The following is a 23,576-nucleotide window of genomic DNA, read 5'->3' as shown; positions in this document are numbered from 1 at the left end:
GGTATATAGCCGGGTAAATGGCTGCTGTGCACAATACACATCGATGCTAGATACTGCCCCGAATCCCTTCAATCCAATCAATCCCGCCTAAACCCGCGCGCACCTTGCGCAAGCGCTTGCGCGCCCACCGCAGCGGCGTCCTCCACGACCTGCACCCTGCGGAACACGTACCCCCGCCGTTTGAGCTCATCCAGAAGGAGCTGGCGGTAGTTCGCGAGACCGACGAGCGAGCCGCCGAGACAGAGGATGCTCTCCGAGGCGCGGACGGTGCGCGGGCCCGGCGCGGGACCCGGGTCGGCTGCGACGGCCGCGCCCGTGCCCATCCATCCAGTGCTCATCCACCCAGCCTCGCCTCCGTGCACTGGCTGCGCCACCGCGTTCGCATCTTCTGGACGCAGCAGCACGCAAATTTGGTCGGCGAGCGCGCCGCTCGCGATGCGGAGTACGCGGAGCGCGAGCGGGTCCTGGTCCTCGAACGCCGCGGCGAAGACGAGCGGCGCGAGCGCGGAGAGGCGCTTCTCGCGTGGGAAAGACGTCGCGGGTGGGTTGTTACTCGTATTTGCTTCGTGCGCGGCGTGCGCCTCCTCTGGGACGACAGACGCGAGGGTCGTGCTGGAGAGCGGGGGTGTGGGCGGCTCCGGGACCGGGAGGGGGTCGGGGAGGTGGACGATGGTGAGGACCTCGAAGATGTCTTTGACGCCGAAGCGCGCGAGGATGCGGGCCTTGAGCCCGCGAGGTTCCGTCCCTTGTGCTGCAACAGGCGTGGGGGGAGCTGGCGCACCGAGCGGGGCTTGCACGGAGGCGCGATCAGCTTCGGCGAGGAGCTGGCGGATGGCCTCGCGCCCGACGTGGAAGCCGCCGCCCTCGTCACCGAGGATCCAGCCCCAGCCACCGACGCGGCCGAGCTCATCGAGGTTGACGCCGTCCCCGTTGTTCTCGCCCGCGTCCGTTTCGCGGAAGCTGACGACGATGCCGCCGGTGCCGCCGACGCAGCCAACAGCGCTGCTGACGTCGCTGTAGAGTTTGAGCGGTGCAGCGAGAAGGGAGGTGTCGTTGGCGACGCGGGGGCGCACGCCGAGGAGGGATGTGAGGGGTGGGGTGAGGGTCGCGATCGCGGAGGGGGAGTCGACGCCTGAGACGCCTAGCCAGGCTGCGGCGAAGAGCGGAGTCGGGGGCGGAAGCTTCAAACTGGACTCGGGGAGATCGGTGTGTGTTGCCTTGAGGGATGCGAGGGCATCCTCGACGGTGGTGCGGACGACGGCGATGAAGGGTTGTAGGCCGAGATAGGCAAAGTTGGATGGACCACCGCGGACACGAGCGACGATGTTGCCGTTGGTGTCAGCGATGACAGCCACGGTTTTGGACCCGCCGCAGTCGATGCAGAGGTAGAAAGACATTGGAACTCACTGGTATGATGAACAGACACAGAGGACTGTCTGCATGGTTTTATGGCGCACAAAGAATCATTTTGTGATCGGATAACCGCAATCGTACGCGCGTACTGCAGAGCACACGACACGAGATACGCGTTTTTGGTATGAGCATGGCTACAGCCCTGAGGGGAACAATGCCCACCTGTGCAGTAGCAGCGCGATGTACGCCGCAAGCCAAAGCAACGTATGGTCTCGCCTGTGGTTGTTCGAGACCAAAGGCTGACATCTCTGCCGTTGCCCCGCGCGGATCGACGATACGGTGACTTCCTAAATTTGCTATCGCCAGCACTCATCTAGACAAATACCAGCTCGTATGCGCAAATGCACTGATATTAATGTATATACAGCAGTTTACTCGTCGTACAGCAACCAATGCAAAAAGAGTTGCAAAACAATGTCCACAGCCGTGAAGACGCCAGACATCGCGAACGTCACCGAGCAATGTTAGTAACAAGTCAATTGTGTCCTCCCCAAGTACATGATGCTTGAGACCGGCCGTCCACGTCGGAGGTCCTGGGCCACATCCTTGACGCTTGCAGTGCCCATCTGCTCGGTACGTTAATATTTGCCCAGCGCTCAGGCCTGGAGCTCGAGGCTACGTTCAAATATAAACCTGCTTCTTTGACTCTGATAGATTTCACGATGCAGGGGCACTGCGATCTCCAACACCAACCGGCGGCTGAAGCGCTGGCTGCCAGTGAACGACGGATGGCCAAGCGTACTGTGCTAGCGACGGTCACTGGCGGCCGATGTGCAGTGTACTTCATGACTATGGTGAACTTTTACTTGGGACTCGAGGGTGGACACTGCACTGGCGCTCGCGTGGATTCTTTGCCACTGGCTGACAGATTATTGTTCTGGTTTCTAGTTCTGTTCTCCGTCTACTTCGTTCATTTGGTATGCGCGGCTAGTTGGTTTTACCCACTGCAGTTATTCTCCCCCGACGTCATGTTGTGTGGTTGACGCCAACAGTGACTTCATTGCCTCAAGGTTCTGACCTCATGTCTCGATCTTCTTTCTCTACCTGAAGCATGATCATTGACTCCATGGCAGCCATATCAGACTCCTACGACAGTTATTCTCATCCGTTTTCCCGGCTTCCTGCCACCAATCTTCTATGTCGTCCGCGTCTCGTCGTGACATCATATTGCGTGGTCTCTGCGTGTCCTGCATCGGCCGGAACCTCAGTACTGTCCTTTACATAACGCCTGACACTGCCAGGACGTCGATCAGTGGCGCTTTTGTTTTTTAACTGATGGCCCCATCATGGAAGTGTCAATCTCCGCATGTGGGTTTTTGCTACTTATCCTGAACTCCAGCTTTGCTCATGTTGCTGTATCAGAGAGCCCCACAAGATCGCATAACACTATCCTCGACGATTTTGCCCCCATATCGGAGCGCCAGGTGTAGATATTCACACTTTGTTGCCTCTACCGACGCCACGTAAGCTAGACTGAGGCACGATGTCGAACGGGATCAACTCGACGATGGGGGCACTCCTCTTGGGTGTGCTTTTCGGTTCGGTGTAATAAGTTTCCGGATTATCTTTGTGCCTAGACTCTCACCCCGATCTCTTGCTTGCTAGCGGGTTCGGGATCACCACCGTACAGACGTTCCAATACATTAGAAATTTCCCAAATGACCACTGGCTTATCCGAGCTACAGTAAGTGACCTTCCATTCATCTGTTCTTCTCAGTGCAAATTCATGCTCGTCTCAACCTGCGGTCAGGTGTACCTACTCCTGTGAGTGGCAGGTCTCGCCTAATGCAATAACTGCGGGAGCGCATGCTGACATGTGCCCCGAAAGTGGCCTTGACACCCTCCACGTTGCGTTTTGCTGGCATATGATGTACCACTTCTTGATCCTCAACTACAATAACTCGCCTGCACTGGGTGTGGCACCATGGTGAGCGCTTAGTTCCAGCGGGTGTGCTGTTCTTGCTGAATGAGTTGGGACACACAGGAGCTTCAGCGTGAGTTGTTTCTGTGTGATGTTTTCTCATTGCGCATATATTGATTTTTTTGTGGGTTAGATCTCTGTCGTTATGACCGTAAGTCGTTTTGAGCGGGAAAAATGCATTTATTGGTTCGCTAAAGTCTGAACAATATTCCTTCGTCTCTTCTCAGGTTTTCATATCTGTTATTGTACAATGGTTGGTTTTTTTTTTCTGCCTGAGTTGGCCTGGGTACCCTTTATTGAGTCTTACATTCACTGTGTGTCGCAGTTTCTATGCTCGCCGGATGTTCCTATGTGAATAATCCCTCAACACTTCCGTAGCACATCTGACAACGGATACAGTGGGAAACCGCAATTGGATCTTGATGATACTGATTGTATGTCCGTCTCAGTCGCCTTTTCATTCTCCATACATTGCCTTTCTATTACCATAAATGTTACTACATCCCCTCCCCCTTCACCACCCTGATGTATCGCGCGAGTGGAGTCAGTGCTCTAACGCATGCCTCAGGTTCTAGTAGCAATTTCAAGGCTGGGTGCGTTATTTATCGTTATTTGTTGTTCCTGGACTTTTTTAGTCACCCACCTTGTCGTTTTGTTTACATATCACAGTCCTTGGTATGAGTGAGTGTATTGATCTAGAAATTTAGTCTCTTCCGGCTAACAATCCAATTCGGCTTACAGTTGTCGCGGTGTCGTTGTACGTCATTTGTGGCTAAGGTGACTAACTAACTTATATGTGTTGTGCCTTTCCCAGCTTCTTGCGCCCATCCTTCGACGCCGCCTATAAGGATCTCGCTGTGAGTCTCTGCCACTTCGGTACCATGATCTCATAACTTGAATGTGATCAGCCACAAATTGGATTGGCATTGGGCCTCAGCACACTCATAGACTGTTCCATTGCCGGCTCCCTGGTGTACTATCTCAGGAGCCACCGGACAGGTTTCAACACGTGAGTCGTATGTCCCTCTTCAGACATGCTAGTTGAATTGACGGTGGAGTTGGGTCGTGCACGTAGAAGGTTCGTGCTTGCCATTGCATTTCTACTCACTCACACCGTGGCGAATTGCTGGTTGCAGAACGGATGGTGTAAGCACGAATGAGGATACTCTTGGGTAGATGTTGACCATGTGATCTAGTTCCTGGACAAGTTCACGTACTGGTCGGTCAGCAACGGTTTACTGACCAGGTGAGTGAAATCCTTGTCTCGGCTTCCCTGGTGACCAGACACTGATGTACCCATCTAGCATCGTCTCTGTTGCGATCATCATACTTGTAGGCACTCCGATCTGCTGCTTACAGTAGGTGACATCGCTGAGCTTACAACGGAGCAGTTTATCGTGCGGCCAGACCTGATCTATCTCGGGGTGTACATCATCCTCAGCAAACGTGCGTACCGCCCTGGCTGTTCCCTCTAATTCTTCTTCATCTAACCATCGTCCCCATGGACACAGTGTATATCAACGCCCTCCTCGCAAAGTAGGTCCTGTCCGAGCTGTCCGGATCCAAACCCGCTCACATGCTCCCGAATGCCAATGTTGCGGGATCCGCGTCGCAGCCTCAACTACAGGAAAGTGATCCGCGGGCGCGGCGTCGACGACACCGACACGATGGATTTGTCGGGCTGGTGCGCCTCGTTACCGATGTTTAGCTTCAGGAACTGGAGCGTGAAGGGGACGGTGAAGGGGACGGATGGCTTGGTAGGGCGTCGTTCTGATCGCTTGCTGGTGATACTGAAGGTGACTCGCTGATGCAGGTGCAGCCATCGCCGAGTGGCGTGCAGATTGTTACGATGATCACTACGGATCGGGTGCAGGACCTTGGTGCTGATGAGGATCCGGACGTGGTCTTGGTTGTAGAGGACGACCGCGGGGCGGATGCGAAGGTACTCACATGGTATCGCAGAGAAATTGAGCTCATATTTTGCATTTGTAGCCGGAAGGTCTCGAAAACGCTCTTGCGAGCGCTGCCGAAAATGATAACACCAGGATCTTAGGACCGTGAGCTCACACAGCTCGACGTGTTCTCGTACTTACTGCTCGCTGCACTGACCGTCCGCCCCGATGCACCGTCTTCTATCTGTATCGGTATTCGCAACGCTGCGACTGTGCTTTATTAACCTAACTTATTATGCATCTTCCTCGTATATTCCCCGGGTTGACGGTTTTACGTATCGGGACGTGTACGAATGTCGGACGCACGCCGAGGTACGCACGGTGGAGATGATTAGCTCAGCGAACCGCTTTGCGGAGTAAGTGGTGCAGAAGCAAACCCGCTGGGCTATAATTCCATATTTATTATTTACGAGGAATTAAAGATTGCACGTACGCTGGGGAAGGAAATTTAAATAAAGGACCCGCAAGAGTGTGTCCGCTACGGAGGACACGGTAGGACATGTTGGTGACATCAACCTTTAGGCTAGGCACCCGCCGCCAATCTTGTCCCGACTCATCTCCACGATCGAAATCTGGAGTGCTTACGATGTGCATGTACATACATCCATCTGTCTTGCACTTTCTGTTGGTCTGCATTTACTTACGCACTCCGAGTAACCCACAGGCAGACCCTCATAAATGAGCAGATCACTCGACTCTCGAGCAAAGTAAAGAAAATCGTGCAAGGATAGAGTTAATTCGTTCAAGACGGAACATGTAGAATCGTGCAACATTGCGGTCTGAACAGCCAAGAAACCCACTAAGAATCCGAACCCAGATCCAGACACAAGTTGATAGCGCCCCCTCCGCACGTCGCGTCCGCTGAATCCGTCGCCTGCGTCACGCCAGGGATGCTCGTATGGGCGCCCGTATCCTGGGGATTTTCGCCAAAGTGCTCCGTCGAGCATAACGGCCCGAAGCAGAGTGTCGGGCGCTCTGTGACGTACGGGTTGGTCGACGGCGAGTTCGCGTTCGCGTCGCTCGTGGCACTCCCGTTCGCGGTGGCATCTGCGGCAGGGTTGCTCGAGTCTGCGGTCGCGTGGGTCGAGGTGCTAGGGTGGCTGACGGTGTTGCCCGCTACGGAGTTGGCGTTGGATGCGACACCGTTGGCATTGGACTCGACGCCGTTGGCGTTGGACGAGGCGACCCCATTGGCGTTAGATGCGACCCCGTTTGCGTTGGATGCAACATCGTCGGTGTTGGACGAGGCGACCCCGTTGACGTTGGATGCGGCACCGTTAGCGTTGGACGCAACACCGTCAGCATTGGATGAGGCGACACCGTTAGCATTGGACGCGACGTTGTTGGGGTTGGACGACGCAGCCCCATTGGCATTAATGGCGACCCCGTTGGCGTTGGACGCGACGCCGTTGGCATTGGACGCGACGCCGTTGGCATTGGATGCGACACCGTTGGCGTTGGACGAGGCGACCCCATTGGCGTTAGATGCGACCCCGTTTGCGTTGGATGCGACACCGTTAGCATTGGACGCGACACCGTTAGCATTGGACGCGACACCGTTAGCATTGGACGCAACACCGGCAGCGTTGGACGAGGCGACCCCATTGACGTTGGATGCAGCACCGTTGGCGTTCGATGCAACACCGTCAGCATTGGACGAGGCGACACCGTTAGCATTGGACGCGACGTCGTTGGGGTTGGACGACGCAACTCCGTTGGCGTTAATGGCGGCCCCGTTTGCGTTGGAGGCAACACCATTAGCGTTGGATGCGACACCGTTAGCGTTGGACGACGCAGCCCCATTGGCGTTAATGGCAACCCCGTTGGCGTTGGATGCGACACCGTTGGCGTTGGACGCGACGCCGTTGGCGTTGGACGACGCGACACCGTTGGCATTGGACGCTACACCGTTGGCATTGGATGCGACACCGTTGGCGTTGGACGACGCGACGCCGTTGGCATTGGACGCTACACCGTTGGCGTTGGATGCAGCACCGTTAGCATCGTTCCCTGCTGTACCCTCCGTACCGCTCGCAGTGTTGCCAACCGTTGCAGGCACAGTGTTGCTGTTGACGTTCTGGCCGTTCGCAGTCGCCGAGACCGATGCAGGGCTGCCGGAGTTGTTGGCAGCCGCCGAAGGATCGCCGTTTGCGGTCGCAGAGACGGCGGCGGGACTACCAGTGTTGTCGCCGTTCGCGGTCGCGGCGACGGCCGCAGGGTTACCGGTGTTGTCGCCGTTCGCGGTCGCGGAGACCGCAGCGGGGTTACCGGTGTTGTCGCCATTCGCAGTAGCAGAGACAGACGCAGGGTTACCAGAGTTGTCAGCAGCCGAAGGGTCGCCGTTCGCAGTAGCAGAGACAGACGCGGGGCTACCAGAGTTGTCAGCAGCCGAAGGGTCGCCGTTCGCGGTCGCAGACACGGCGGCGGGGGTGCCCGAGTTCGTATTCCCCGCGGAGTTGACGTTGACGTTGGCGCCTGGAGATGAACCAGCAGTCGTTCCGGAGTTGGAGTTCCCGCCGCTGCCCGCGGTCGCGGAGGCCCCGTTGGAGCTAGCTGGGTCACCGCTGGTGCTGCCAGCCGCCGAGTTGACGTTGACGTTGGGACCAGACCCGCTGTTGCCGCCGTTGGACGCGACAGAGTTCGTGTTCCCGCCCGCAGGCGCGCCGCCAGCTGAGGAAGTAGCGCCGCCAGCGTTAGAAGGATCGGCGCTGTTTCCGACGGCTGCGGGGTTGCCCAAAGTAGACGCAGCGGGGGCATTGCCTCCTTGGTTAGACGCGGCGGGAACGTTGCCTCCGTCGTTGGATGCCGCGGGTGGGTTGCCTCCGTTGTTGGACGCAGCGGGCGAGTTGCCTCCATCGTTGGACGCGGCGGGGGGGTTGCCTCCGTCGTTGGACGCTGCGGGGGCGTTGGGGTCGCTGTTGCCAGTGCCTGATGAACTAGTACCGGTACCTTGACCCGCGCTGTTGGCAACGCCGGAGTACCCAGAGAAGCTGGGACCGCTGTACGAGCCGACGTCGGCGCTCGCGCCGCCTGAGTGTGCGCCCCGGTTGGATGCCCCGTCGGGCGCACCTCCCGCGCCAGTGTCAGCCCCCGCGGCGGAACTAGCGGGGGCGTTGGCGACGGTGTTCTGGTTGAGCGCACCGAAGACGCCGGAGTTGGCGTTGATGCATTGCTGGAGGAGGTCCTCAGCGACGGAGAGCGGGAGCGAGGAGGGCGGCTGGGCGGTTCCGGCTTGGATTGCTGCGAGGAACGTGCTGGGGTCCGTGATCTGGACGCCGAGGATATTGCAAACCAACTGGTTAGCGGTCTAAAGAGGGACACTCGGTAAGTTTAAGGCCAAGATTTAAGGAGAAGAGGCTTACGGAGAGGACTGGGTCGACCGTGTTCTGGGGCGAGGGAGCACGAGGGAGCACGGGGATGGAGAGAGCGTGGGGGGCGAGGGAGAGGAGGGGAGCCAGGGTAAATAAGGAATGCATGTTGTAAGGAGAGTGGGTAGTAATGAATGTGAGTTGCGAGCGCAGGTAGGATGTGGACGGAGGAAGAGAGGGGGAATGAGGAGGACGAAGGAGAGAGCGGCCTTATATATGGCGGAGGAGGCTGACATGCGCGCGCCGTCGGCAGCCTCGAGGACAGGATCTGCAGAGCGCAGATCCAGTCAGCCGATGCGGGGCGATCGTGTGTACTTTCCTACCTACCATATATATTATTTTCTCCCCGCCTCGCGCGCCGCGGCGGCGCACTAGTGTTCGCGGGGGGTCGCTGGAAATAATATCATGAACAATTAGATGGAGGGATAGAGGATGAGACGGCTCGGGACCGTGGAAGAGTCAGCCGGCGCCTGGGAGCGCTGTGCAAAGGACTGACAGAGATCAATATGACAGGCGCCCTCAATCATATCCTGTCAGATGCCGTGCTTGTCCATCCTCTCGCTCTTCCTTCCCCCCGCCATCTTCTCCTCGACCTCGACCGCTCCCTCTTCTCGCATCTCACTCCTTCTTCCACACCCCTCAACGTCTTATTCTTATGACTCGCGGGCGCAGGAAAGACCTCACCATCCCCCCTTCTCGCGCCCTCCTCCAGCAGCGCGACTACCGCGCTCGCAAGGCCCGTTACGTGGCTGAGCTCGAAGACCGCTGCCAGCGACTCGAGCAGGACAACAGCCAGCTCAGAGAGCAGGTCGACATGCTCCAAGCAAAGCTATGCTCCGCTGGCAACTCTTCCGGACTACCCCCGAGCGCCAATTCCGAAGTCGTGCGCACATCCTCCTTCTCTCGGACGCCCAGCTCGTCTGACCCCTTTGCCCACCGGCACCTGCAGATTGCCGCTTCTTCAGAGCTTATGCACCAGCTCACCGGCGCTGCCACGTCGCTCGCCCGCTTTCAGCAGGTTGCATTCAGCAATGGCAGCTTCGGAACAACCACGGCCGCCCCACCCCCGCAGATGATGCCACACAGCCCCATCCCTCTCGCTACACCTTCTTTCACCCCCTCCCCTGTACCTTTCCCTGGCCGCAGGCTCCCCTCGCCCCGCCCGGGCCCCCGCCTTGAGCACGCCACCTTCACGAGCCCGCTCCGCCACGACACGCACCGCGAGCCGTATACTTCCACCTCGACCTACCCGCATCGTGCGCCACCCATGAGGACCATGGACTCCCCGCCTGCTACCAGTGTGTATTCCGAGTCGTCCGAGTGCTGCGACGGCTATGTCGACTGCCGCGGGTTGGTCGAGGAGGACCACGACGGGCAGTCGGACGAGGAGGACAGTCCCCAGTCCACCCCCATCATGCAGCACTTCGCGCCGCGCACCTCTGACATGCGCTCTACCTCGGAGGAGGACAGCGCCATGCCGCGCGCCGGAAGGTCTCGCTGACTCTCCCTCGCGGCACCTATATCATGATTTATGGGTGAGTCCTCTCACCACTCGGTGCTGGGGGTGGAATCTTAAAATGCGTTTGGTAGAATGCTATCTTATGGTCATCGAGTCTTTGGATCCCCAAGCTATCGTACCTATATTGCCTTGTCTAGCTCGGATTTGCTATCTGCTCTGCTTGTAGCGTACCTACTTTGTAATGTCTGGATGTACAAGTTATACTAGTCGGGCCTCGTCGTCATTGTGTTACCTCCTAATCGATATTTTTTGTTGTACCGTCCCGTATACAGCGCGTGCTGACACCCGACCGGACTCATCGGGCAAACTGCGTGGATCGCAGACGGGATCAAGATCAGATTTGCACCTAAAACATCAGATGCTAGTGTCCACAGCCTCCTGCAAGTTCCGGAGGCGCTCATCATAGTCCCACCGGTCCAGTCCGCCAAAGTCAATCTTCATCGCGCCCGACGAGAGATTCACCTGGAGCTCGCAGACATGCCTCACCCTCGCCCGCCAGCTATCCCCTCTGCGCCACGAGCAGAGCGTTAGATCTCGCTCAATGCTCGCACAGAGACGGACTCACGTGGCAGTGCCGTACATACCGCCCTGCTGGCTCACGAGCCGCACACTCTGGTCCACGTTCGACCGCGCATCGTATACCCACACCGTCTTGCCCACGTACACCTCCTGCCACCCGTCCTGGTCCACCAGCCGGTGTGCCTTCGCCTTCGGCGTGTCCGCCGGACGCGGGGGCGCGCGTCGGACGTCAACATCATTGAGCAGGCGCAGCGCCGCGAGATTGCTGATGTGCATCAGAGCGGCGCGCGATGGCGAGGGCGCGTCTACGACGAAAATGATTTGAGAAGACTCTTCTTCCTCGGCGTCATCGTCATCCTGGTCCATCTCCTCGTCCCCCGCGGCCTGTTCGGTCGCGGGCGCGTCGTCGCCCGCCTCCATGGCCTCGTCAGTCGCGTCCTGCTCTTCTGCGGCGACCTTGAACTCCGCCTCGCCTTCTTGGAGTTTTGCACAGAACGCTTTCCACGCCTCCTCGTCAGAGTAGTCCGTGCGCACGAGGACGCCCAGCCCGGGCGCGTCCCCAGAGAACGCGTCGTACGGATCGCCGTCCGTCGCGAAGTCAGCCTTCCCGAAGCGATCCGTCGATCCGCGAGCCTGTTCGAAGGCGAAGATACACTCGGGTAAGCGGAGAAGTGTGCGAAGTGCGATCAGGCGAATTTGATAGATGTGACGCACCGAGGAGGTCGAATTCGCGTAGGCGGCCTTGTCGTTTGCGGAGAGGCCCCAGAAGAGCTCTGCCGCGCGTAGACGCCGCTTGCGCCTGCCCTCTGTGGGGTACTGCGCTTTTATTGCGGGGTATTTGTCCTACTGTGGACACGCGATCAATGCGATGACGAGAGCGAGATGCGGAGACCGCTGCTGACCGCAAGAACATGGGAAAAAGGCGAGGAAACGACATCCGACTCAACCTGCATCTCGTATCACTGAGCTGCTGTATGTATGTTGTCGCTGTGTACGAGAAGGGGGTCCTTCTCAAATGTGATGAGAGCCACACCCGACTGTTGTAGTCCAGAAGGAGCAGAAGGTCGGACAATTTAGACGGAGCTCGAAATGTTCTACGGACTCTGTACACCGGCAATTGAAATCGATAAGCCCGCGAGTATAGGACTTGGCTACAAACTGTCCTACAGGCAAGAATGGAGAACCCTGGTCACTTGGAAGTCTTGGGGTATATACAAGTATATTACAAAGTTGGTGGCATGCACTTGAGTGTGCACGCTGAAATGCAGCAGGGTCCTTGGGTGTGGTGACGCAGAGAGCTGGACTGCGGTCACGGTGCGGCAGTGCACATGGGTATGTTGTGCAGCGGGCATGCGTGGTAGCAGTGGTGAATGCCGGCATGTGTGGCAGGCGACGGCAGCAGCGAGCGCGCAGACGCGCGACCTGAGGCGATGTCGTGGCGGCGGCGCAGTGCTTGTTAGATACGGCTTGATGGATACGGCACGCTGAGAGGGCGACAGTGAGCCGGTAAGGAAGTTCGAGCTGTTGGTTTCGGGCCTGTATTCGACGCTATGCTATTCTTATCGTCGTCGTCTGGGATCCGCTGGGCTACCAAACACTTGCGCTCGATCCGGAGTTGAGGTGAGGGCGAGGGCGAGGGCGAGTGGAGCGTTGCGCTCGATGCGACCATGCACCGGACATCCGGATGTATGGCCTGGACTACAATGCGTTTTTGTGGTTAGCACCTAGAAATGTATAGGTTGTTTTTTGCTTACCAGCGAACGTCGAGATCACCGAGTGCCGTCCGCAGCCTGTGTGTGGCCGAGTAAGTCTTCCGGAATGTGGGCCAGGCATTGTCAAAGCGGCGACGGTGAGCACACGAGTGCAGGGCGGGGCATAGGATAGGGTGGGTGTGCGCTGGTAAGGACGGGTGCGCACGAACGCCGGCGTGCACAGGGCGGTACTAGGGGCCATCGCACTAGGCGTGGCGGCATATTCAGTGTGACATGGCCAGTCTTATGCTAGTTCTCCTGGAAGGGCGAATGAACAACCGGGTAGTAAAAAGAATTAGTATGTAGGAAATAAAGAGAATTGTACCTGCACCCTGGGCTTTGTACCTTGCGTTGCGTCGCATTCCTCTAAGGCGACGAGCGGCGAGAGGACCCCGCTGAATCCCCGAAATCGCAGGCCGGACTTCCGATCTCGGACCCCCGAAAATGGTCCAAAAACCGGTACAACTTATGTGCAGACATCCCCGAAATTGTCCCCTTTGGCGAGGCAGTGCGAAACCCCCGAAAAAAGGTTCCTGGGAGAAATTTTCCTGGAGACCCTCAACGTGGAAGGATTTTCCGGCGAAAATTCGGTTTGAACCCGGCGGAAGCCCATTTCTCACCGCAGATGTTCGATCCCGCTTTCCCCGAAACCGGGAGGCCGGGACCTTGGTGCGAAACCCCCGAAAATCACCGTCTCCTAACCCGCGAAAATGGCCTCCGGGGGGATCGGAGCTCTAAGCGAGTTACGGGGGGTCCTGAGGTGCCACCGTGCCTTGTCGCGATCGACACGCGAGTCTTTGAAAGGCAACAGTACTAGTCGCACTTGTACTCCATCACACGCGATACTGCACCAGGCGCAGGCGCGACCGAGCGATTCGTGCTCTCTTCTGTGGCAGGAAGATTAGGTATCCTCCCTGTAAATCGTAGGTGCGTTGGCGTCAGATGATATCTGTCACAAGATGCATCGTCTCCTTCCTTAGGCGACTCCAGGCTGGAGAAATCGCGGTGGGAAGATGCTATATCGGACCGTGTCAACTTCCCCCAGGTCATGCGGGCTTGTTTCTCTATATCTTCATCCTGCACGCATGAAGGCGGAGCTCCACCATTGCCATCTCCTATATAGCAGGCGATGAAGGAAGCGCGAACGTGTTCCTCGCCTTCTTCACGCCATGGCTGCGGGAACGACTGGCGAGTCACCTATCTGCGTGTCCCACCGTATTTGGCTGATAGTTTTTTTGCGTTCGCGATGTAGGTGCTCAGCTCTCTCAGAGAGAGTGGCTTTTTGCGTTTACACTGGTCACGACGCTGTTCTTCACGTGGGGCTTTGCGTACGGCGTGAGTGCTCCGTACTTCTGTTGATTGTGTGGGATTACCGATGAATTGCTCGACGAATAGCTTCTCGATGTCCTCAATGCCCACTTCCAAGTCGTGTTCAAGATTTCTAAGCTGAAGAGCACGATGCTCCAGTTGGCATACTTTGTACGTCTTACCATTCATTTCGCAGTATTAGTTAAGCAGCCTTGACCTGATCATAAGGGAGCGTACTTCGTCTATGCACCTATTGCTGGAGCGTTCGTGAGTACATTGATTCTCCTCCTATCTCTGAGATCTTTTCTCAAAGAATGTTCACAGATGAGGAAATATGGATATAAGGTCTGCCGTCGTGATCGCGCGCGAAGTTCTCCTGCCGACGTGAAGTCGCCTCTAGAAAGGGATTCATATGGGTCTCACATATTACTCCATAGGTAGGGACCAATTATGTCTCGACCATCATTTGCACACTCATTCACGATGTGAACAGGCGCGATCTTTTTTTGGCCCTCTGCCAAGTACGAAAAATACCCTGGCTTTGTAGCCAGTACGTTCGTCATTGGTGCGTACCCCGTATTAGTTGCGTGCCGCATTCGAGCTATGCGTATTGACAGAAGTACGCTTTCTGTAGGCTGTGGACTCTCGTGTCTGGAAGTGGCAGCCAACTCATACATCTCCGTCCTTGGTTCGCCCAAATATGCGGCCGCACGCCTCAATTTCAGTCAGGGTTTCCAGGGTGTCGCCTCCTTTGCCGGACCTATGATCGCGTCGCGCTGGTTCTTCCAAGGAAAGAATGCGACCACGCTCTATACAGTCCAATGGTTGCTCCTCTTCACTGAGTGTGTACGTCAAATGCTGATGGAATTCAACACCACAGGGTATATGTCGCCGTCGCCGGGTTTGGCCTTGTTCTCAATATATTATTCTAGTGAGTTGATTAAGTTTTTGCATTGTTTATCTTCGACGAAGATCTGACCCTTGCTTTCAGTTTCTGCCCTCTCCCTGAGATTAATGACGACGCATTGGCGGAGGAGATGCAGAGTGTAGGCCTCAATGGGGAGGAAGAACCCTTCTGGAAACAGTACCACTGTATTTTCGGCTGGTAACTATTTGCAACAACTCTTGCGATCGACTTCTGAATATAGGGTTTGTTTATGATGTAGGGTAGCACAGACAACCTATACGCGAGTTCCCTCTTACGCTCATGAACTCATTTTCCTGACAGTCCTTCTCTTCAGCGGCGCCCAAGTCGGAGTGGCCGCCTTTGCCGTGAACTTCCTCGTCGGCCAGAATGTAGGCATATCGGAATCACATGCCAGCCAGCTCTTCTCGTACTGTCAAATCACCTTCACGGGAGCACGGTGAGTGCTGATCTGAATGCTTTGTGCGCAGACTAAGCATTGTGTTGGCAAATAGATTCATCGGCGCCGCGCTGCTGAATTTTGTTGACCCCGCGCTGATGCTGACAGTATTCGGCTTTGGCTGTTGTGCGTTCTCTCTGGGCGTTGCGTATGCAGGCGGGAGGGGCGGCATAGGTTGCCTCTTCGGTCTCTTCTTCTTTGAGTCGATTTGCTACCCTGTGAGCACTACCCCCGCCTCTCAGTAGTCGGTAGGACACACATTGATCAGCCTTGCTGTGAAGGTCATTTTCACACTCGCCACTAAGAACCTGGGTCGACACACAAAGCGCGGCTCTGGCTTAGTTGTCATGGTCAGTCGATCCATTTCCGTTACGATGGAGAAGATTCCTGACATCCTCGATATCAGGGCGTGGGAGGCGGTGCATGGTACCCTCCAGCCCAAGGGTCGATCGCGGACAGGAACGTTGCGCACTCGTACATCGTACCTTTCAGTGGCTACGTAGCAATGACGGTCTATGCTGTGTAAGTGCCGACTCATCGGATGGCCCTGTTGCAGAAGTTCACCTTGCCTTGCGACGTTTTTCGCTATAGCGGAATGGTCATCAGCCAAACCGTCAAGGGAGGATTCCGCTTCCGCACTATCGACGAGATACAGGAGAAGCGTGCGGAGATCGATCCGGAGCCAGGGACTCCCGTGGACTTCGAGAAGAAGACCGCCGAGGAATATGTGGAGGCTCTATGATAACGCGCGTTCCTGGCGCCGTTCATTCCAACCCATTCACTCAATGGACGACATCGCTCTTTTACGACCCTTGCACGTCATTGCGAAGCATTACTGAAAGTTCGGCGTACACGCATGCACAAATTCTATTGTATTGTAGTCAAGTTGTAGATCTAGCGGTAAATCCGACCTTCCTACTGGCACCGTCCAAGCCCGAATGGCATTTTCGAGGCGCGATGCTGAGCTATCGAGGGGCAGCAAACTCGAGGACAATGGAGATCTATAATGGTGCACCACGCTTTCTAACCCGCGACACCCCAAATTCTCTTCAGCATGAGTGTGAGTAAGACACTAGGTCCGGGGGTCTTTACGATGCATGGAACACCGGGAGGCTGCTCCGCGCCTTCCTGCGGCAGAACGGGTGGCCGTTCCAGCTCCACCTGGGCAGGCAACGCCGTGGATTCGAAAGTTCCGGCATGGCGGAATTGGTGCTGCTCGAGCTCTGCTTGCACCTGTGCGCGATTGGCGCCCGGGTCGTAGGCGCCCTGCTCGTCCCGCCGGTCGACGACGAGCATGCCGCGGGAGATCTCTCCGAGGCTAAGAGATATTAATATGAGGGTCGCACTGAAGATGTGCGCCGCGATACTGACCGTTCAACCTTGAATCTTCTCTTGGTCGCCTTCCATCCCGAACGGACGGCAGGGAGACCGCCCTCGGTCTCATCAGTAACGGGCGGGTTCTCGATGGCGCACCACACCGCGACGAGGTCGTGCAGCTCCATCGCATCTTTCCCGAACTCGATCATGATCTCGCGCGTGCGCTCCAGGAACGAGCTGGTGAAATGCACGAGCGGCGGCTTTCCTTGTGCCTGGGACGGTACGGCCGTGGAGTGGAAGGCCGGGTCTACCTTGTCCTTGTAGTACGGGAAGGGCAATTCGTGGGGCGTTGTGATGTCGAGAGGGAGAAGAAGAAACCGTTCTAGAGGCAGGCCCGAGTCAACCATCGTCGGTGTGAGTAGCTCTTGGACAGCGTATGGGTCAGCAAAGAAGTTGACTAGTAGACCGCAATGCATCACGAAATTAGTGCTATTTATCACAAAGGCATCAGCGAGAATATCCACTTACATTCTGCCACTGGGCTCGTGTTCCCAGGTACATCCAACGCACCGCCCATACATACGACGCGTCCGATGCGACTCCTAATGAGGTCACCATCTAGTCTCATAGCATGGGCTAGATTCGTGAGGGGTCCAAGGGCAAGATATGTAATACTTCTCGCAGGTCGTGCGCGGATCAGATCAAGCACAAGCTCAGGACCCCATGTATTAGATAACTCCAACTGAGGGTGATCCGTCGGGTTGACATCGCTGATATTCAAGTCGGGATGACGTTGTGACAGTTCTGTCAAGCCATCTCTTATTGACGAAGCGGTTTTAGAGGTGAATACAGCAGCACCTGGTCCGGTGAAATGTCTTACCGGCCATGGAAGTATTGTGCACTATGCAGATCGCCTTCCAGAGGTCCTTCGGAACCTCTGGCCAGGATAACTCTGGTGGGCGGAGAATAGTTGGGGAATTGGGATTTGTCTTCTGGGTGGCAGTCAATATGGCGGGCAATTGCTTGGTAGATCTTCAGTATATTCGCACTTTGGTTGTGGTATTACCAGCCTAGGTTCACAGAAGATATATTTAAAACTCACTATGACGCCTGAGTGTCCGTGTTGCCTGTGGTCGCGATGCTCTTAACGCATAAAGTAGTTGGGAGATGGTGATGGACGTACCAAAGGAGATAATTATAGCCAAGACTTCAAGCTCAGGTGAAGTAAGAGCGAGCAAACTAGTGGAATACTCAAGATCATGGTGTCGCCAAATTATCATGTAGGTGTACGAACATCGCTAGAGTATCATCGACGCCTGGATCTGTATCAACTGTATTGGAGCACGATCAGCCGTAAGTTCCACTGTCATGGATATCCAGATAAGTACACACTGATCACAGGAATCTTGCCAGTGTAAAAACCGTCTGAACTCATGGCTGCAGACATGCACTCTCTCCGGGGTAACAAAGTGGATGAGTCAATAGACCTCATACACGTGACGTTACGGCACCAAATGGCAGAAATTCTAAGTACAAGGAGCAGGAGTAACTCGAGGAGAACGCGAACTAAACGCAACGGCCACAGCACGCCATAGACTGGGACGAAGAGACGTGGAAAAGACACGCATCCATTGAAGATTATATACAACAACCTGACTAGCTACCGTAAGGGGACCAACTCAGCCTGTGATCGGATGACGACGACACACCAGAACAATATTGTCTACTGCTCGAGCTGTGGAACTGACATCCTGTTCTAGATCTGACACGCCGGTGTGATCTGAGGGTTGACGGTCAGTCTCAAGCACCGAAATGAGCAGTGAACCGCATCAGAGATCTTGGTGGAAAAGTAGTCTCATTGGGATAACCCTCTGAAGTAGCAAATATAACTAGATAGCATCACTTGGGAAGGGGAAAAACACACACTTCCACGAGGATGAACTACATGTACTGACCTCAATAATTAATACAGTCCGTGCAGAGATCTCGAGTTTGCGAAGAAGGACATGATCTCAGTTTTTCTGCTGAAAGTGCTGTAAAGGTGTGGAGCTAGAGAGGAGCAAAAGAGTAGAGAGAGACACGGCCCTAAGTTCGGTTCGCGTCGAACGCGGGTTTATAAGTTCGGCAATTGCCGTAGCTGTACAGTACCGGTCACGGTGGCTGTCACAAGTCCCGTGGAGAATTATCGCAACAGCGGGAGCAGCTCGACACCGCCGCCAACGCCGACGACCCCCGCACCCCCTTCGTCGCACACTCTACATCATGGAACAGCTCCGCTACCTCGGCTCTATGGCCGGCCACAAGGGCTGGGTCACCGCCATTGCGACTTCATCCGAAAACCCGGACATGATTCTAACCGCCTCTCGAGGTCTGTTACTAGCTCTGCATATATCCTCTAACCAGCCTGATACCTCTCCCGACGTGTCGTGACGGATAGACAAGACAATAATTGTGTGGCAGCTGACCCGCGATGAGGACCAGTACGGCTACCCGAAGCGCATCCTCCATGGGCATAACCACTTCGTCTCCGACGTTGTTATCTCATCCGATGGCCAGTTCGCCCTCTCCTCCTCGTGGGATCACACCCTACGCCTGTGGGATCTTAATACCGGTCTCACCACTCGCCGATTCATCGGCCATACGTCCGATGTCCTGTCCGTTAGCTTCAGTGCTGACAATAGGCAGATCGTCTCGGGTTCGCGCGACAAGACAATCAAGCTCTGGAACACCCTCGGGGAGTGCAAGTACGACATCAAGGACGATGGTCACACTGAATGGTGAGTGTACGCGATTGATAATCATACTGGGGTGTAGAATCATTGTTCCATCACCTGGGCATTAGGGTATCGTGTGTCCGCTTCAGCCCGAACGTCCTGAACCCTGTTATTGTCTCTTGTGGGTGGGACAAGGTCGTAAAGGTGAGTCCGATTGGTTTCACGATATTCTCTCGCCTTTCTACTTCGGCATGATGTTACAATATATTTGCTACTTCAGAGAGGTTGCGACCTCAATGAGACCATATCAATCACCAAGATCTCTGACCGTTTATTCAAATTCTCCTCCCGTGATGATTGACTAGTATTGACCCCTTCACAGGTCTGGGAGCTGTCGAAGTTCAAGCTCAAGACCAACCACTATGGTCACACTGGTTACATCAACACCGTCTCTGTCTCTCCCGATGGTTCGCTCGCGGCGTCGGGCGGCAAGGACGGTATCACAATGCTGTGGGACCTCAACGAGGGCAAGCACCTTTACTCCCTCGAGGCTGGCGACATCGTCAATGCACTTGTCTTCTCCCCCAACCGCTACTGGCTGTGCGCAGCAACAGCAACTTGCATCAAGATCTTTGACTTGGAGAGCAAGTGCGTACCTAGTACTTCAGATCGCTGACAATAACATCGTACTTATGTGCCCTAATTTCAGGTCGATTGTCGATGAGCTCAAACCCGACTTCGCACAGAGTGCGTCCTCTCGGGAACCCGAGTGTGTGTCGATCGCCTGGTCTTCGGACGGCCAGACGCTCTTCGGTGGCTTCACAGATGACCTCGTCCGTGTGTGGTCCGTCGTGTCATAAGTCTTTACACTACCTATGTACAAAGTGTGATTTATGGCGTCGGATGGTGGTCTGGAGTGTAGGAGTGGGGCGAAGGGAGCTGCGTCACATGTGGACGTCACCGCCTGTACCTTCAAAAATCAATGCATCTCTTTGCTTTCTTCCGTTGTTATGTATTTGGTGCGTTGTTCCATCTTAGCTACTCCGGACGTCCAAGCATTTCATCTTTCGTTACAAAGGCCAGTCATCTCCACTTTTCGAGTTACGATGTACAGGTCGCAGATGACGATTCTAACGCTACAGGATCCACTGTTATACCATTCTTCAGCGCACTAGATGTCCGTTACGCAAAGCAATCCTGCTCATGAGGTCCCTCTACATAACGTTCCCTTCTTCCCAGGATAACAGACTGTCATCGCCCAATTTCTCTTTGACGAGATCCTCACTGAGGTTCCACAACCTTCCTCCCAGTTCCTTATCGCACGCCATGGCGCTCTCCTGCCCAGCGACCTCGGGATCGGTAATGTGTTTTCCCTGCCACTTCTTCGCATCCCGCTCCACCCCCTCGCTCGTCGCCGCCCACAGAGTGCTCGCGCTGCCCTGCTCTGGGCTACGCATCAACGGGATCGTCGTGTGCTTCATCAGGTTCTCGAACAGCGAGCCGTACGCGTCCTTGAACTGGTCCTGCTTCCCCGTGTGTACCGCCCCGGGATGCGTGGTGAGCGCGAGGACGCGGTCGCCCGCAGGGCCCAGGACACGTTCCACCAGCCCATACTTGACGAAGAGAATGTTTGCAAGCTTACTGCGCGCATATAGTCCTGTCGGGTCGAGCTCCCCCGAGTCGACGTCCGATCCGCGCGTGAGTTCCTCGCGTGACGCAAAGCGGACCGAAGAGGGCGCGGCTGCGTGTAAAGACGAGGAGACACAGATGATGCGCGGCATGGACGACTCGTCGCGGGCTGCGGTGCGCCGGATGAGCGGCAGCAGGCGATTGGTGAGGAGGAAGTGCCCGAGGTGGTTCACCATGAAGTGACAGTCGAGGCCCTCGGCGGAGACGTCGGACTTGTTCACGCCGATGCCCGCAACACAGATGAGCTGGTGGCGTTGTCAGCGGGCACATTTGACCGAGTTTGACGAAGAACGTACGAGGTCGAGTCGGGGTTCCTGCTCCCTGATCTGGTCTCCGACTTTCTTGACATGCTGCAAGTTGCCGAGATCGCACTCGATGAAAGTCACGTCGGCGAGCGGTCCTGTCTCTTTGAGCTGTGCCTTTTTGATCTTGGATATGGCATCCTCGCACTGTTCTCCTTCGCGGGAGAGGAGAATGACCCGAGCTTGAGCGAGGGCAAGAGCCCGAGCGACTTCAAAGCCGATGCCATCTGTCCCGCCAGTGATTACGGCCGTCTAGAAGATGCAGGTAAGTGGAGTGTCTACATCCTTGACATATAATGCGCACTCTGCCTTGCAGGTTAGAGACATCCGATGCACTGAACTTCGATTTTCCGGAGAGCATGTTGAGAGCTGCCTTCATTGTGAACGAAGTGGTTTCTAGGAAAGGGGAGACGAATGGTGTTCCGTAGGAGCGTGCGTAGAGTCAAAGTCAACACGCAGGCCGGCGAAATATGGTTGGAAAGAAAAGGAGAGCGATCTCAGCCATGTCTCCGAAGCACGATCACCAACGAACTTACCTGCCCTATTTGGACGTACACTACCCGCTTTTGGAAGACTTTGATTTTGACTTCGAACATCAATTTCGACTTCAAAATGAATTTGCACGGCTGAGTCTTCGTCCTCCTTCTCCTTCTCCACTTCATCAGACATGGATTCCACAACAATAGAAACAACTCAAGAGGGGATGTCGACGCTTGGACACGATCAGGTAGCTTCTGATGGTGTGTTGCACACGCCCTCGCCCATGCAGGGTGAACCGCGAGGTCCGTTTCACCTCTTTTAAATCCTAGCACCCTCGAAATCCTGACGAAAATTCGTTCACACTTCATTAAGCACTGGTAAAGCGCCTCAGTATCATAGATCGGCTCTTGACACCCGCCATCCTTCTGGCGATGATCACGGGAGTTCTCATCGGCGAGTTCGTCCCTGGCGTCCAAGCCGCATTCGACACCGTCCGCCTTCAAAGTGTCTCAGTCCGTAAGTGCAGTCGCTCCGAATTTGGTCGATAAACTCACCTGTTTCACTCCGTTAGCTATCGCCATCGGCCTCATTGTCATGATGTACCCCATCCTTACCAAAGTGCAGTACGAATCCCTACTCCGCACGCTTCCCACCCGGGAAATGCTCGCACAGCTCCTGCTCTCGTTCATCCTGAACTGGATTGTTGCGCCTTTTATAATGTTAGCACTAGCGTGGGCGACACTCCCGGACCTTCCTGCGTATCGAGCAGGCGTGCTCATGGTCGGCGTGGCCCGCTGCATCGCAATGGTGATGGTCTGGACGGATCTGGCACGAGGAAACATGGAGTACTGCGCTATCCTCGTTGTAGTCAACAGTACATTGCAAATAGTGCTATACGCACCGTATGCTCTATTTTTCATCAATGTCGTCGGCGGCCAAGGTGCCGGCAACGCCATCCACGTCTCATACGGAGACGCTGCTATATCTGTGCTCATCGTAAGTCCCTCCAATCATTGGCCTCGCTCGCCCGCAACTCACCTATATCTTCATAGTACCTTGGGATCCCGCTCGCTGCAGGACTCATTACCCGGATGTTATTTCTCTACCTCACTTCCCGCACCTTCCTGTATACATACGTGCTTCCATACCTTGGCCCTATTGCACCCTTGGGGCTGCTCTACACCGTCATCGTGCTCTTCGCGTACCAAGGTCATCACATAGTGCACGACATCGGCCCCGTCTTCCGCGTCATGGTCCCGCTCATCCTATACTTCACGATCATGTGGGTAGGCACGTTCGCGCTCGTGCGGTGGCTGGGAAGGCGACGCGGTAAAGGGTGGGGTTACGATATCACGGTCGTGCAGAGCTTCACGGCTGCCAGCAATAATTTTGTGAGTGATCTTCGCCTATGTCCTCGTAATAAAACTCAAACTCACCTTCTGGTTCCATGACAGGAGCTTGCAATTGCGGTGGCAATCGCTGTGTATGGCGTCGGCTCCCAGCAGGCACTGGCTGCAACCATAGGTCCCCTCGTCGAAGTTCCGGTGCTCCTATCACTGACTTGGGTCGCTCTGTACCTTGGACGAAAGCTCGACTGGAATTCCGAGGGTCGACAAGAACCATGCGAAGGCCAAAGTGTGGAAGGAAGTGTGGAAGGGAGCAATGAGATGAAAGAGGCTACAGTACACAAGTAAAGTCATGTATATGGTTGCTCCGATCTGAGAAGCTATTCGAAGATGTCAATAGTGCAGATAGGATTAGAAGTACGGTATTCGTACGGTATGATAGTAGATGGTATACGGCTTTGGATCTATTGCCATCTAGCACGGACAATAGGATACTCAACTCTGACGACAGACAAAGTCCGAAAAGGCTCAACTCCACCACGGACTACCACGATGGCCAATACTTGTGTACCGTCTCCGTGCAGACCGCAGGCACCTCCATCGCAGGAGGCGG

At 55.6% G+C, this 23,576-nt stretch overlaps 11 protein-coding genes across 11 annotated transcripts; 4 read left to right on the top strand and 7 right to left on the bottom strand.

The window, feature by feature from the left end:
* Positions 1-77: 77 nt before the first annotated feature.
* SCP_0307640 (hypothetical protein) lies at positions 78-1,397 on the bottom strand (the record flags this gene model as incomplete). The annotated part of the gene is made up of 1 exon (XM_027756153.1): positions 78-1,397. The coding sequence occupies one exon, from the start codon at positions 1,395-1,397 to the stop codon at positions 78-80; it is 1,320 nt and encodes a 439-aa protein (XP_027611954.1).
* A 1,499-nt stretch (positions 1,398-2,896) lies between these two features.
* SCP_0307630 (hypothetical protein) lies at positions 2,897-5,395 on the top strand (the record flags this gene model as incomplete). Its single annotated transcript, XM_027756152.1, has 22 exons — positions 2,897-2,958; positions 3,019-3,097; positions 3,164-3,177; positions 3,242-3,340; positions 3,398-3,407; positions 3,468-3,485; positions 3,562-3,587; positions 3,660-3,685; positions 3,734-3,768; positions 3,903-3,927; positions 4,004-4,015; positions 4,076-4,091; positions 4,149-4,191; positions 4,243-4,343; positions 4,471-4,480; positions 4,531-4,580; positions 4,639-4,666; positions 4,726-4,780; positions 4,846-4,870; positions 4,950-5,091; positions 5,148-5,276; positions 5,327-5,395. The coding sequence occupies 22 exons, from the start codon at positions 2,897-2,899 to the stop codon at positions 5,393-5,395; spliced, it is 1,074 nt and encodes a 357-aa protein (XP_027611953.1).
* A 690-nt stretch (positions 5,396-6,085) lies between these two features.
* SCP_0307620 (hypothetical protein) lies at positions 6,086-8,762 on the bottom strand (the record flags this gene model as incomplete). Its single annotated transcript, XM_027756151.1, has 2 exons — positions 6,086-8,593; positions 8,649-8,762. The coding sequence occupies 2 exons, from the start codon at positions 8,760-8,762 to the stop codon at positions 6,086-6,088; spliced, it is 2,622 nt and encodes an 873-aa protein (XP_027611952.1).
* A 547-nt stretch (positions 8,763-9,309) lies between these two features.
* Positions 9,310-10,155, top strand: SCP_0307610 (predicted protein; the record flags this gene model as incomplete). Its single annotated transcript, XM_027756150.1, has 1 exon — positions 9,310-10,155. The coding sequence occupies one exon, from the start codon at positions 9,310-9,312 to the stop codon at positions 10,153-10,155; it is 846 nt and encodes a 281-aa protein (XP_027611951.1).
* A 372-nt stretch (positions 10,156-10,527) lies between these two features.
* On the bottom strand, positions 10,528-11,645 carry SCP_0307600 (hypothetical protein; the record flags this gene model as incomplete). Its single annotated transcript, XM_027756149.1, has 4 exons — positions 10,528-10,681; positions 10,739-11,325; positions 11,407-11,535; positions 11,595-11,645. The coding sequence occupies 4 exons, from the start codon at positions 11,643-11,645 to the stop codon at positions 10,528-10,530; spliced, it is 921 nt and encodes a 306-aa protein (XP_027611950.1).
* A 503-nt stretch (positions 11,646-12,148) lies between these two features.
* SCP_0307590 (hypothetical protein) lies at positions 12,149-12,645 on the bottom strand (the record flags this gene model as incomplete). The annotated part of the gene is made up of 2 exons (XM_027756148.1): positions 12,149-12,390; positions 12,447-12,645. 2 exons carry the CDS (start codon positions 12,643-12,645, stop codon positions 12,149-12,151), a joined length of 441 nt encoding a protein of 146 aa, XP_027611949.1.
* A 967-nt stretch (positions 12,646-13,612) lies between these two features.
* On the top strand, positions 13,613-15,857 carry SCP_0307580 (predicted protein; the record flags this gene model as incomplete). Its single annotated transcript, XM_027756147.1, has 16 exons — positions 13,613-13,631; positions 13,696-13,778; positions 13,839-13,922; positions 13,980-14,018; positions 14,076-14,096; positions 14,152-14,188; positions 14,245-14,316; positions 14,386-14,575; positions 14,632-14,682; positions 14,743-14,856; positions 14,918-14,938; positions 14,993-15,115; positions 15,171-15,333; positions 15,397-15,465; positions 15,522-15,637; positions 15,707-15,857. The coding sequence occupies 16 exons, from the start codon at positions 13,613-13,615 to the stop codon at positions 15,855-15,857; spliced, it is 1,353 nt and encodes a 450-aa protein (XP_027611948.1).
* A 281-nt stretch (positions 15,858-16,138) lies between these two features.
* On the bottom strand, positions 16,139-17,867 carry SCP_0307570 (Uridine nucleosidase 1; the record flags this gene model as incomplete). Its single annotated transcript, XM_027756146.1, has 8 exons — positions 16,139-16,433; positions 16,487-16,889; positions 16,961-17,250; positions 17,313-17,480; positions 17,535-17,559; positions 17,616-17,671; positions 17,727-17,763; positions 17,825-17,867. 8 exons carry the CDS (start codon positions 17,865-17,867, stop codon positions 16,139-16,141), a joined length of 1,317 nt encoding a protein of 438 aa, XP_027611947.1.
* An 827-nt stretch (positions 17,868-18,694) lies between these two features.
* On the top strand, positions 18,695-20,006 carry SCP_0307560 (Guanine nucleotide-binding protein subunit beta-like protein; the record flags this gene model as incomplete). Its single annotated transcript, XM_027756145.1, has 5 exons — positions 18,695-18,800; positions 18,870-19,209; positions 19,275-19,350; positions 19,529-19,794; positions 19,856-20,006. The coding sequence occupies 5 exons, from the start codon at positions 18,695-18,697 to the stop codon at positions 20,004-20,006; spliced, it is 939 nt and encodes a 312-aa protein (XP_027611946.1).
* Positions 20,007-20,360: 354 nt separating this feature from the next.
* Positions 20,361-21,806, bottom strand: SCP_0307550 (Putative oxidoreductase bli-4; the record flags this gene model as incomplete). The annotated part of the gene is made up of 4 exons (XM_027756144.1): positions 20,361-21,080; positions 21,132-21,389; positions 21,442-21,533; positions 21,674-21,806. 4 exons carry the CDS (start codon positions 21,804-21,806, stop codon positions 20,361-20,363), a joined length of 1,203 nt encoding a protein of 400 aa, XP_027611945.1.
* Positions 21,807-22,343: 537 nt separating this feature from the next.
* On the bottom strand, positions 22,344-22,701 carry SCP_0307540 (hypothetical protein; the record flags this gene model as incomplete). The annotated part of the gene is made up of 3 exons (XM_027756143.1): positions 22,344-22,465; positions 22,519-22,602; positions 22,656-22,701. The coding sequence occupies 3 exons, from the start codon at positions 22,699-22,701 to the stop codon at positions 22,344-22,346; spliced, it is 252 nt and encodes an 83-aa protein (XP_027611944.1).
* Positions 22,702-23,576: the final 875 nt, after the last annotated feature.

The sequence above is a fragment of the Sparassis crispa genome (assembly GCF_003851025.1).
Source record: "Sparassis crispa DNA, contig_000002F, whole genome shotgun sequence".
Taxonomy (NCBI): Eukaryota; Fungi; Basidiomycota; class Agaricomycetes; order Polyporales; family Sparassidaceae; genus Sparassis; species Sparassis crispa.
The sequence above is the reverse complement of the archived record's forward strand: the minus strand, read 5'-3'. Positions and strand labels throughout refer to the sequence as shown.